This window comes from Urocitellus parryii, chromosome 2 (genome assembly GCF_045843805.1).
Source record: "Urocitellus parryii isolate mUroPar1 chromosome 2, mUroPar1.hap1, whole genome shotgun sequence".
Classification (NCBI taxonomy): domain Eukaryota; kingdom Metazoa; phylum Chordata; class Mammalia; order Rodentia; family Sciuridae; genus Urocitellus; species Urocitellus parryii.
The window spans coordinates 41,032,427-41,045,202 of record NC_135532.1 but is presented as its reverse complement, the minus strand read 5'-3'; the positions used below and the strand labels follow the sequence as shown (position 1 = coordinate 41,045,202).

Genomic DNA, 12,776 nt, shown 5'->3' with positions numbered 1-12,776 from the left:
ATGGAAATGGAGGGAGACCCTCATTGTTATACAAAATTACATATAAGAGGTTGTGAGGGGAATGGGAAAATAAACAAGGAGAGAAATGAATTACAGTAGATGGGGTAGAGAGAGAAGATGGGGAAAAAAAAGACTTAATTAAGCCAGTGGCATGCGGGAGCCAAACTGTACCAGCTTGTGAGAGATAACTGCTCAATATTCAGGAATTTTACAAACAAACTTTCAACTTTTGGTAGCTAGTCATCAGCCTTGGAGGAAATGCTTATCCCAGGAAATTGGCATTGTTAACGTTCCCTACTGGTCTGTGAGGAGCTGGTTTATCTGCACACCACTGGGTATTACACTGCCCAGGGGACTTGCAGTCTTAGTGGGTACTCTTGAAAACCATAAAGATTCAAAACGAACTTCCATCTCTAAGATTTCTCTAACAGGGAATATTTTCTAACAGGGGTAAGTGATAAAAATAATAGAGACATTGCCAAGGGTTACCACATAGGCACACCCCTAGATCATCTTGGTCCAAGTTGGCTCTACAGATACATATCACTAGGTGATATGGCAGGAAAGGGTCAGAAAGGCAATGCCTTTCTGGATCAAGAAAGATTCCCAAAGATACATATACGTGTAACCATTATATAAAACAATTCTGTAACACTGACCTGCTGAGACAGACTGTTTTCCCATTACTGACCAAAACAAAGAATGAAGCATGCTTTCCAAGAGAGGACCAGGCTTCTTGTACCACCACAAAGGATGTGGCGGTAACTCAGTCTGTGCACTGAAAAACTAAATTTACTGAATGCCAATTCAATAATCTAATGATTTCTAAAACTGAAAATAGGTCTTAATATTCTACTGAGATCTTCAAAAGTCAAAACTTCTGGACTAGTGGCTGAAGAAAGGCCAACCTTTGTTACCTAAGTTGCACTGAACTGCACCTTATTCATAGCCCCGGAATATTTTCCTTAAAAGAGGGAATGGATCAATGGTGCTTAACATAAATTAGTCATCTTTTCCATGTATTTCTTTCCATGCTTCTCTAAGAATTGATTGTGTGCTAACTCTGTATCTGTCACTGTCATGGCTATACACAAGAACATTTAAGTTGTAGTCCCACATTGTGTTTCAGAAGATTCTGTGCATTTCAAAAATAGACGGTGAAGGAAGTACTACTGAAAGCCCTCATAGAGATCCTACCAGTAATATACAGAGAAATCACTTTCTGATTTGCTCACTATAATTAGAAAATGACATTTGAAAGTTATAACCTTTTTCCTTTTTGGTCCCACAATAAAAGTCATCAAAAGCCTTTGAAAGTATATGATTTCATTTCTAAGGAAAAATGTGAAGTAGCTTTATTAGAATTCTTGAGAAGATCATAAATGTAACAAATTAAAAATATACTTTATAGAGAACACCATGAAATATAGCAAGAAAAATTTTGGTTTATAATTAACCCATGTTTCTGAAAATATAGAGTCTCATTTTAATAAATATGGATTTTAAATAATGGGTTCTAGGAACTACAGTTGTAGTAACACTTTGATTTATTTTTATAGTTGTTTACTATTGGAAAAACACATGTTCCTGTCAAAGCACATCAAATTAATGAACAAATTTTATATGCAGAGCTCAATAAATATCCTCTTGCAAGCTGTACTCATTTTAAAAATATAACAATGAATTCATTAAAAAACAAAAATTCAAGGGGTTGGGGTTGTGACTCAGCAGTAGAGTGCTCGCCTAGCACGGGCAAGACCCTGGGTTCAATCCTCAGCACCACATAAGAATAAATAAATTAATTAAATATGTTGTGTCCAACTACAACTAAAAAATAAATATTAAAAAATTCAAATCAACAATGGGTTCAAAGATAATACCTCTGGAAGGCGGAAATACAGCAAAGACAGAAGGGGCAAAGGTAAAGCATGTAACTGTACTCTTTGTCTAAATATGGGCAGTTTGTTTGCTACTCTACAGAGCAATCAGGGACAGTTGAGGGTTAATTCCTGACAAATAGCTTAGTAGGCTGTTTGCCCAGCCTTCTCTGTTGATCCAAAGGAGCATCTCCTACTCCAGAGGAATCATACAACACAGAAGTGAGTAGACCTCCCATGCAGGGGGCCTAGTGCTGACACAGACTGCTGGAATGCAAAGCAGGTCTTTCCCTTCTGATGATGTAAGTCCATTTGGCCACTAGATGGAGATCAGGTTACTCTGCCAGTGACTGAAGTGGCTTGCAGCCAACAAATGGAAGTAGGATACCAAGAACCTATTCTCTTTTTTCACTATTTCTATGAAAGGCATTTTTCAAGCTCCCAAATCAGGAGCACACCTATATAGAATAAAGAATTTATAAATGAGGCTCCTTAAAAGATCAAACAGGAAGGGAACTGTAAAAGGCTAATATTATTATTATTATCTGGATTGATTTTTATTTATGTTGTATAATCTATAATATGAACTGGCTTAAGTAAGATCAATTAAGTGTCCTTTCTCCTCATTACCAAGAGATTTGAGAAAAAGTTAATACAATGGCAGATTATTTGGACAAGACAATTCTTCCTGTTCACTTAAACAATAAAGATGTATGCTCATAATTTGTTTCTCAGTTTGAGTATACACACACACACACACACACACGCACACACACACATATCTGTATTATATATGTGTATATATTTTTTATATCAGCCAAAATGGATTAAGCAATCTTAGAAGTAGGAGGAGAATATTAGCAAACATCTATTCTAGTTTTCCAAGTGAAACTATCATTTCATTCTGAATTATATAACTTTATTACTAAATTTGTCTTATTTCTGTTATATTTGAATCTTGAGCTAGAGATATAAAGTTATAATATTTCCAAGTAATGTTTGATTTAGGGAAAATTCAGGTATTTGCACTGTATAATGTAGACAAATATTTGAGTATTCTTTTTTTAAAGTTTTTTTTTTGTAGTTGTAGATGGACATAATACATTTATTTATTTATTTATTTATTTATTTTTTATGTGGTGCTGAGAACCAAACCCAGTGCCTCACACATGCTAGGTGAGTGCTTTACCACTGAGCTACAACCCCAGCCCCATATATGAGTATTCTTGAGAGATTAGCTATTATAATTGTTTCTAACTTAATAACTATATATTTACATATATTCATATTCATTCAATAAATACTGCTGTGGGTACATTAAAGCATAAAGTGAATAATTTGTGACAGTTCAAAAACATTCCGTTTGTTATCAAATAGCTTCAATTACCAGTGAAATTTAGTACATAGAAGTGTGAGCATAAACAAAGATATTTATTGTTGTGTACCAATCACCAAGCCAGACTCTGGGAAAATTAAAATTCACAATATAGTCAGAGTTATATAACTGAATTATATAACTTTATTACTAAATTTGTCTTATTTCTGTTTTATCTGAATCTTGATCTAGAAATATAAAGTTATAATATTTCCAAGTAATGTTTGATTTAGGGAAGAAAAGAGTTACATGGTTAAAATAATGAATAATGTGGTGAAAATACTTGTTCCCAGGAAGAGAAGAGTTACATGGTTAAAACATAAATATGGATAAATTTCTGTAAAATCATGAGTAGAAGTCTTTTTTAAAAAAGTTCTTTTGAGAAAAAATAAAATCATTAATTTAGGTCACAAAGATTTGACCACAGGAAAAATATCACCTTTGATTTTTAAAACATATGTATTTATTATTTTTATAACACTAGTATTTATTATTGGGTTCCAATGACAGAGAAGAAACTAATGCTTGGAATAATTAAAAAAAACAGAACCATAAGTAATTAGTTTTCTAAATATTATTATGGATAGTAATCAACATTCATCTGCTGCTGTAACGGATCCATTTTGCATTTAATGACAGGTTTATTTTAAGTAATACATTTGTTTTAACTTGATTAAATTAATAAATTTATGTCCCTTCAAAAGGATTGAGGTTGCTAGCCTAAGTGTGGTTTGAGATTTTCAAAATATTCCTATAAAACTTTTAAGAATCTTGGGCTTAAGTTGTGTGTTAGCGGTAGAGCACTCGCCTTGGACATGCGAGACGCTGGGTTCGATCCTCAGCACCACATAAAAATTAAGTGAAATAAAGGTATTGTATCCAACTACAACTAAAAATAAAGAAATATTTTTTTAAAAGAATCTAAGAAAAATATGTATTATTCATTTACAAATATATTTATTTCTCTTTTAAGGAAAAATCACAAAGTAATCACATAAAATAGTAATTACTAACCAATTATTCATGGAATACTTGGTTGAAATGTCTTATCTTGTTAGGTAGAAACCTAGCTTCCTTTTTTTTTTTTTTTTGTACTGGGGATTGAATTCAGGAGTTCTTTACCATTGAGCAACATCGTCCTCTTAATTTTCATTTTTAATTTTTAGACAGGTCTCACTGAGGCTGGCCTCCAACTTGTAATTCTCCTACCTCAGCTTTCTGACTAGCTAGGATCACAGCTATTCACCAACATGCCCCTTCCTACCTTCCTTTTTGTTAGATAAGAATGAAATATAAACAAAGTAGTTTTGTTCTGAAGATTAAATAAATTTCAAAAAAATTTATTATATGCTTTAGTATGTATGAGTATACTGTATGCCTTCCTCATTGTTATAATTTATTCCAGACAACAACTAGACTAGGTGCTGACTGAGTCATTTCTAGAGTCACTGGGTTTCCTTTTGCTCTGGTGGCCTGTTCCCATATTTCTTTTCCATAGTAGTGTAATTTCTACTGGTCACTGCTAAATTTGCATTATCTAGAAATAAGGAAGTTGTTAAAAACTATTGGGTGAATATTTTGCTAACCTTCTAGAAATTTAGGCTTATAAGAATATGCTGTCAGATCCTCAATGTTATGAGTTCAAATTTATTTTAGTTATTTTAGCAAGTATATTTGAGTTGTTCAGCCAAAAATTTTCCTGATTGGGGCATCTAGAATGAAATTTATACCTGAATGCTCACCTTTAAGAGGTAAGTTAGGGGCTACAGTTGTGGCTCAGTGGTAGAGAGTTTGCCTAGCAAGTGTGAGGCACTGGGTTCGATCCTCAGTACAGCATAAAAATAAATAAATAAAATAAAGGTATTGTGTCCTTCTACAATGAAGAAAAAACAAACAAACAAAAAAAGGAGGTAAGTTAATTTAAGTAGTACCTGCATATGTCTGTCACCTTCTTGCCCAATCATGTTTCTCCATTCCATGAGTGATCGCTGCAGACGTTCAAGTCCAGTTTCCCAAAGCCTGATGTGACCTCCCATATCAACAGTAACAACGCCACTTTTGTCCCACTCTGTCAGCAGTGCATCTGTGTCCGAAATAGTAGATAGCCATGTAGTATATGGTGAGAGAGATTCTGAACTGAAAAAGGAAAAACAAAAACAAAAGATGAGAAACATTAAAAATAAAGGAGTTGAGTGATATTTTATATGTGTATTATTCTTTCCTGTTTAAAAAGTATGTTCACCACATTATTCATTATTTTATACCTGACTCTTCCCTACTTCACAGCATAAGAAGGTTACAAAGGTATGTGTTATGACCAAAGTGAGACATTGAACATACTGAGTTTTTAATCCTGAGGCAGAACAAAAATTAATTTAACAAGGATTTTGAAGGAAAAGTGTTAATAATTAATTATAATATATTGCTTATTGACAGTCTAAGTAATGAAGCTAGTTAAAAGTGATTTCAGTTCACTAAACTTGTGATAAAGATTTTTTATGGACTAATTGTGTCCTCCAAATCTATATGTTGAAGACCTAACCCTCAATGTGATAGCATCGGGAGGTCTTTGGGTAGTAATTAAATTTAGAGAAGATCGTGAGGGTAGAACCGCCAAGATAGGATTGTCCCTTTAAGAAGAGACCAGAGGGCTTGTGCTTTCTCTCCACAACTCTGCCCCACTCATGCATCATGCTGAGATACAATTAAGAAGGCAGTCACTTGTAACAGCACCCTTATCAGGAGCCAAACTAGATGGCACCTTGTCTTGGACTTTCCCAGCTTCCAGACTGTGAGAAATAAATGTTTATCACTTAAGCCACCTATTATAGTTATAGCAGCCTGCACTAAGCCAGAACTCTAATTGTAGGTACATTAAAAGATCAGATACTGCCAGTAGTGCATGCCTGTAATCCCAGTTGGGGAGACAGAGGCAGGAGGATTCCAAGTTCAACTTAGTGAGGCCCTATGCAACTTAACAAGGCCCTATATCAAAATGAAAAATAGAATGGGTTGGAGATGTGGCTCAGTGGTTAAGCATCCCTGGGTTCTATCCCCAGTAACCAAAAAAAAAAAAAAAAAAAAACAAAAAACCTCAAGAAACAAAAAACAATAACAGATACATTGGTAAAGAACAAAAATACAGCCATTTACTGGTTATTAACATTTTCTAATATTCCTGGATACCAGATGACACTAGCAACTCACTCTCAGGAACAAAGGAACTCCACATCAACTCATCCCTCCTACACCTGCATTGGTGACTTCACTATTCAAAGGTCTCATGTCAATGCTGAAACCAATGTTTTATTTAAGGATTTCAATTTCATTTGTATTTCCTGATTTATAAAGTGAAATTTATCTGTAACAAGGAATTTATATACTTCTTGTATTATATCTCATATTTATTTCCTTTATTACATATTTCTAATATATATATAATTTTTGGAATACAACTTTTATCTGTATAAGTCAACTGTATACTTCCTTTAAGAAAAGCTTTCATATACAAGTTACACAGATCATAAATTCCAAATACTACTGTTGGCTTTTTAAACACAAATGATATATTCTGTATGAAATAAAATAGCTTAAAGGGATGGTTTGATCCAATAAGAAACACAATAAACTAACAATGTGGTTTTTGGAAACCACAAAACCATTATACATGAAGTAAATTCTATGTTAAAGAATAAATCAAGATGATTTTGGTGTTTTTTCAGTATGCCTCGGTTGATACTGAACATACAGAAACCAAGAACAACTACTCTTGGAATGCAGATGTTTCAGGGAATGTTTACATGATGAAGGGAACAGTAGAATGGGAACAGGTATTTCAAAATTATTTTATAGGACCTCTAGAGGACTTAAATAAAGTAACCACTGATATGCTGTAGGATTTATTTCACGGTGCTCTCTCAAAGGTATTTGGTTAGGAAAAAATAGTAGTTACAGACGATGAAATAAAGAGCTATTCAGGAATAATGAAATCTATTCATGTAAAATTATGATGTTTGACATTCTGCCAAGAACACTGATGTTATATGATACTATTGAGCATTGTATCTATTTGTTGTCCCTCCTTGTCTCTCTACCACAAAACTTTAAATTTAGAGGAACAATTTTTTTAATAATAAGAAAAAGGAAGTACTGAAGAAATCTAAACTTACTACATTTTGCACATCAGGTCCAGAACTTCTTCAATTCTTTTTTATTTTTTAACAAAAATGCATGTTTTCTTTTACATAATTGAATAAAAACACAGAATTATAGTGGAATGAAGCTTAGATTTATATACAATCATATATGAGAGTTGGGCAGTATCCTTTTACAAAGGCAAAGAGATAATACAAAAAATTTGTAGAATTAACACATGAGGGCAAAAGTGGCACATTTATTTGGACTTCTAGTTACATTATATTTTTATTGTACTTTATGATTTGAAATTAGCCATCAAATGGAAAATTCCTAATATCTGGCAGAATGCTAAATTTAAGCAACTAGCAAACCCCCTGAAATCTAGATAGGTCATTCCCTTATATTATATACATGCAAACAAAAACAAATAGCAATAGTTAATCTCAACAGAAAGCCAGGATATACTGACAATGAAACATACTCTAAATTACATGGCACATGAATTATGGCTAGTCTAAATTAAGATATGCTGTAAGTATTGCTAGATTTCATAGACTTAGAAGAAAAATGAAATATAAAATATCTCATTACAGTTTTTATTTTGAATACATGTCAAAATGATAATATGGTTTAAATAAAAGGTATTATTAAATTTAATTTCACCTGTTTTTTTAATGTTTTATTATGACTATAAGAAATATAAAATTAAATTTATGATTTGCATTATATTTCCACTGGACAGCAACACTCTAAATGAATGAATTATGGTGCCCAGCTACTACATGGCTGTACACACAAATGCTCTTCCAGAAGTTCTTCTCATTGTAGATAGAACATGTAGCTCAAACAGAAAATTAAAAAACACCAAAATAAAAAGCTCTTGAGGGAGAAAGTAAGAGAAGTATTGGAAAAAATCATCAGTGCTTTAAAATGGTTTTTAAAAGTATATTATTTGTTTTTGTTAAATGGACTAGATAAGCATACAACTAAGATGGAATAAGGAATTTCTTCAAATGTCTAAAAGTCATTTTCCATTAAACCAACACATTAACATGTTGCAAGAAATCACATATGTTGAAACAAGTAAATCTATTTCTTTGAATAATGATTTTATGTTGTATATGTTTTGAATCTGATTAAAGGGTCCTAAGAAATGCAATTGTTATTGCCGAGTTATTTTGAATTGTCATACTGAGCTATTTTCTTCTGTGGGTTAGAAGAGGAGAAAGAAAGGACGCCTGGTGATGTTTTGGGTGATTGGGAGATTCCACTGTTCCTGTCCTTCCTCTGCTATTAGTGGGTCTCCAGGTCCTCTGAGATTTCAGGCAAGGTTTTACCCACTGTTAGAGCTCAGTTGCATATGGGAAAGCACAGGAGGGGAGTCAATCTTATCTAGATCAAAGTAGAGTAGAAAGATAAGAGGAATCAGGCTTTGGTGGCAGAGATGGTGGCAGTCAAGAAAGGAAAAAATGAGCAACCTAGGCTACATCGAACAAACAGTTGCAAGCTTATTAGCTCAAGAGAGAGACAAGGCATGGATATGCCCAGAAAAGGCTACAGGTGAGGATACCAATGTTCCTCAGGGCAGAGACAAGTAATTACTCTTTCTGTATCCTGAGCCTAGCTAGTTTAAAGGCTTCACTTCAATGACTGGTCAATAATAAAAGCAGTGAATGGTAATCAGTTTCATTCTAAATCTCTGGGAATCCTTTGGCTACTGTGTGGCCTTCATAACTGCACACAGTAATATATTTAGAAACAATATTAAATAAATGCTGTTTAAATTCCTTTGACATTTTGAATGCATTTCCTTCAGAAAACTAATACATAAAGTTAATAAGTATTAACATTTTTGCAATACTAACAATGCTATTTCTGGTTTAGAAAAAAAACTGAGTATTAGAACAAATCAAACAAAAGAGAACAAAGGCTAGAAGAGTGTTAGACTTATACCTACGTAAAATGTTCCAAATATTTGAATATTTTTCCAAAACAAAAATAAACATACCAGTAAAACATGCAGAAGAAAGGTAAGATACAAACCAACTGTTAAGTGGGAACAGGAGGGAAAGCTTTCATTTAAGGAAGCAAAAAATAGTTCACTCATTTTTATGACATATCAAGCTAAGAACAAAGGTGCAATGGGTTACCTGGGAATAGGGATATATCGAAGTTTTTTTGAGTGCAGATCAGTGACTTCTATATAACCAGCTGTCTGTGGGGGTGTAACACCTGCAAACAAGTCACGACATGAAACAAGTATTAATGACTGCCTGATACCAAAGCATGACCCCAAGAATGCTTGATTGTTGCTAAAAGCAGAATGAAGTTACCACTATCCTACAAAAGAACTGTGGGACCTACTTGAAAAGGTACTGGGCAAGTCCAGCTCTCAAAGCTAGACTTAAAATTATGGAGAAACACAAAGATTGTCAAGTAGAAGCATATTAGGTAGTGATTTGCTGTCAGAAAAAATAACCTGTCCTTTTCTTCATGATCTTTGATAGCATTCCAATATGGTCGATTTTTTAGCATAGTTATTTAAAAAATATTTAATTATTTGAATTCTGTTTCCCTTCTTAGGAAGTCACAACGATGCCTAACAGGAGACAGTATAAAGTGGTAGAATTTAGTATCTGCTTTGCAATCAGACTGATCTAGTGAGCAGTTCTGGCTGTGATACTTCCTAGCTGTTGGTAAAAATATTTACATCTTTGAGGTCTGCTTTCTCATTTGTAAAATAGAGATAATAATAGCATCTGAGCATCATAAGCATTATTTTGAGGATGAGATGAAATGAATAAATACAAAGCATCTAATTAGTAGTAGCTCAGCATATAGTATCTGTCATTATTAGGGTTCTGCAAAACAGAAGGTGAGATGAGGATGGGGCAGGGAAGTAAGGACTTTGGATCATGAAGAGTATACAAAGTTCGGGGTAGGAAAAGACAAAGATATGGAGGCCAGGGCCTGTAACTGAAATTTTGGGATTGCTCTCCCAGAAAATTCCATGGCTTTCTGACTTCTATTCCACAGCTCCAAATACCTCTGCCTCCCTCAAAGCACTACCTGTCATTAGTGTGTGTCACTAATTCTACTTTGTCTTTATAGGCAAGACTCATGATTCCTATTTGAATGAGGAAGAAGCTGAGTTCTATAGAGCTAATGTCACTATAGGACTGACTTGAGGTGATTTAGCTGTACAGTGATGGTTTGAAACCCATCTTGCTCTGCCAATCACTGCACACATCTCCTACCTGAGCTGGCTCTAGGACAATGGCTATTTGTAAAATAGCCCTTTTACAAAACCTTGGACACTAAGATATCTTAAAAACAAGATAAAACTTACCCTACTACAAAACTTTTAAGATTTTTGTCCATCTTTGTCTGTCTACCTATCAATCATCTATCATTCTATCTACCTACCTATATTTTATTACAACTTCACATAACAATGAGATGTCCACACTAAATTAATGGAATGCAGGAAAAGAGAGAGAGAGAGAGAGAGAGAGAGAGAGAGAGAGAGAGAGAGAGAGAGAGAGAGAGAGAAATCTGGCATTTTATTTCATGATTGCAGTTGAAGGAGTTTTTCCTCAGGTTATCTGAATAACTCAACATATCTCTTATTTATTCAACAGATGTGTTTGAGCTTACTTTGTATCTGAGGATACAGAGAAGATAGAGAAGAAGGAGATGCCACCTTTAAAGAGCTCACAACATAAAGAGGTGGGCCCTGGGGCACTCTGAAAATATTCCAGAGTGGGAATTATAACTCTGAGGCCAGGTATGAACTGAAGAGGTAGGCAAGAGGAGGGCCCAGAGGGCAAAAGGTTCAGGAGGAAGAGAAGGAAATGTACAGGGGAAGGAAGGCTAAGCAAAGAGTGTTACTATGCAATTTGACCACCCAGCTGCAGTGGCTGTACCCAGACAGCCGTTTGTATAAAATGAACATGCTTAGTGTAAGTCACGCACTGTCTGCATTGTACTGCCTAGGATATAAGGTCAATTTTGGATAAAGCTTTACACCATATGTCGATTTTGACAATTCCTGCTGCTAGAACCTAGCTGAAGTAGGTTGAATTATTTATAGACCAAGGTTCTTTGCCAAAAATAACCTGTTATTGAAACTGTTGGGATGACTAGAGCTACTTAGCAAACCAACTTAAACATTTGGGTATAGCATTTAAAAGGCATTTTTTTAAAAAAAATATAGTAAATAGAATTAAGTTGAGCTGCTGCCATCAGCACTTTCAGGTTGCTTGTGAAATCATCGTAAGCCAACTTATTTAAAAACATTTTTTTCTACATCTTTCTTTACTTTCCCTGGGTAGATTAATTCCACAACACAGAAGGTGAGAAAATGCAATAATGGCTGTATCTGATGTTTCAAGAAGAAAGCAAAAAATTTTACTCCTGGTACTAAAAATATACTTCCAGGTATAAGAAAGGGAATTTGTGGCTACAGAGCACTTCAGGGAAATATTAAGCATGATGGCAGTGGTGGTAAAATAATCAAAATTTTAATGTCTACTGATTTGAAAATAAATCAGCTCAGAAAACAAGAATATTTACAAAAATAGTCTTATGGCTATCTTTGAACAGAATATAAGATTGAATTAAGGAAATGAAAACTGTGGCCAGGTTTCCCTCCAAACTGAGCCAAGTCCTTGTCCATTTAAAATGTTTCCACACTGTAGAGAGGATGAAGGCTCAATATATTTCCATTACACTTATAATCCAGGTGGATTTTAAAGATGGGTATAAACTGTATTTAGGGATTAGTCCACAAACCATTAAAGGGAAGTCATTGCTACAATGTTTATCACATAATTCCCATGAACAGTGAGGACAGGATATGTGCACAGTGCCAAAGTTAGAAGGAGGTATAAAAACTGTCAGGTGAAACAACCAAGAAGATTTTCAAAGGGAAGGTGAAATTATACTTAAAAATTCACTCCTTTTAGAAATATAATTTGATGCACATCTGTTAACCACTAGGTTTAATACTCTTCTATTTATTCATGGATTAAAAGAGTGATGTGTGCCATAATAAAAAGGCTTTTAGAGTTTCTCACTATGATATTTTCCAGTGACTTTTTTTATGCTGCAGGAATAACAATTTTGTAATTCCACTCCTAGATAGACCCATTACAGACTCTCAACATTCGTATAAGGAGAGAGTTAGTTGCTAGAATATTCACAGCACTACTCTTTATAATGACCAAAAAATTGGGGGAATAAACCTAAATGTGCATTGACAAACAATAGAGGAATAAACTGTAGTGTGTAAAGCAGTGGAAATAAAGGTAGAGCTCTCAGTATGGTAATGACAAAGATTCTTTCCTTGATCAAGCTCTACTCAGGCTCTTCAGAATCCTCTTTCC

The 12,776-nt window shown here is 34.1% G+C and overlaps 1 protein-coding gene across 1 annotated transcript in view; it reads right to left on the bottom strand.

The window, feature by feature from the left end:
* Positions 1-12,776, bottom strand: part of LOC144253352 (von Willebrand factor A domain-containing protein 8-like) — a 158,821-nt gene that overhangs the window by 27,003 nt on the left and 119,042 nt on the right. Inside the window, 3 exon segments of the mRNA XM_077795467.1 lie at positions 299-441; positions 5,184-5,388; positions 9,540-9,621. Of these exon segments, the coding sequence (XP_077651593.1) occupies positions 299-441; positions 5,184-5,388; positions 9,540-9,621 (430 nt within the window).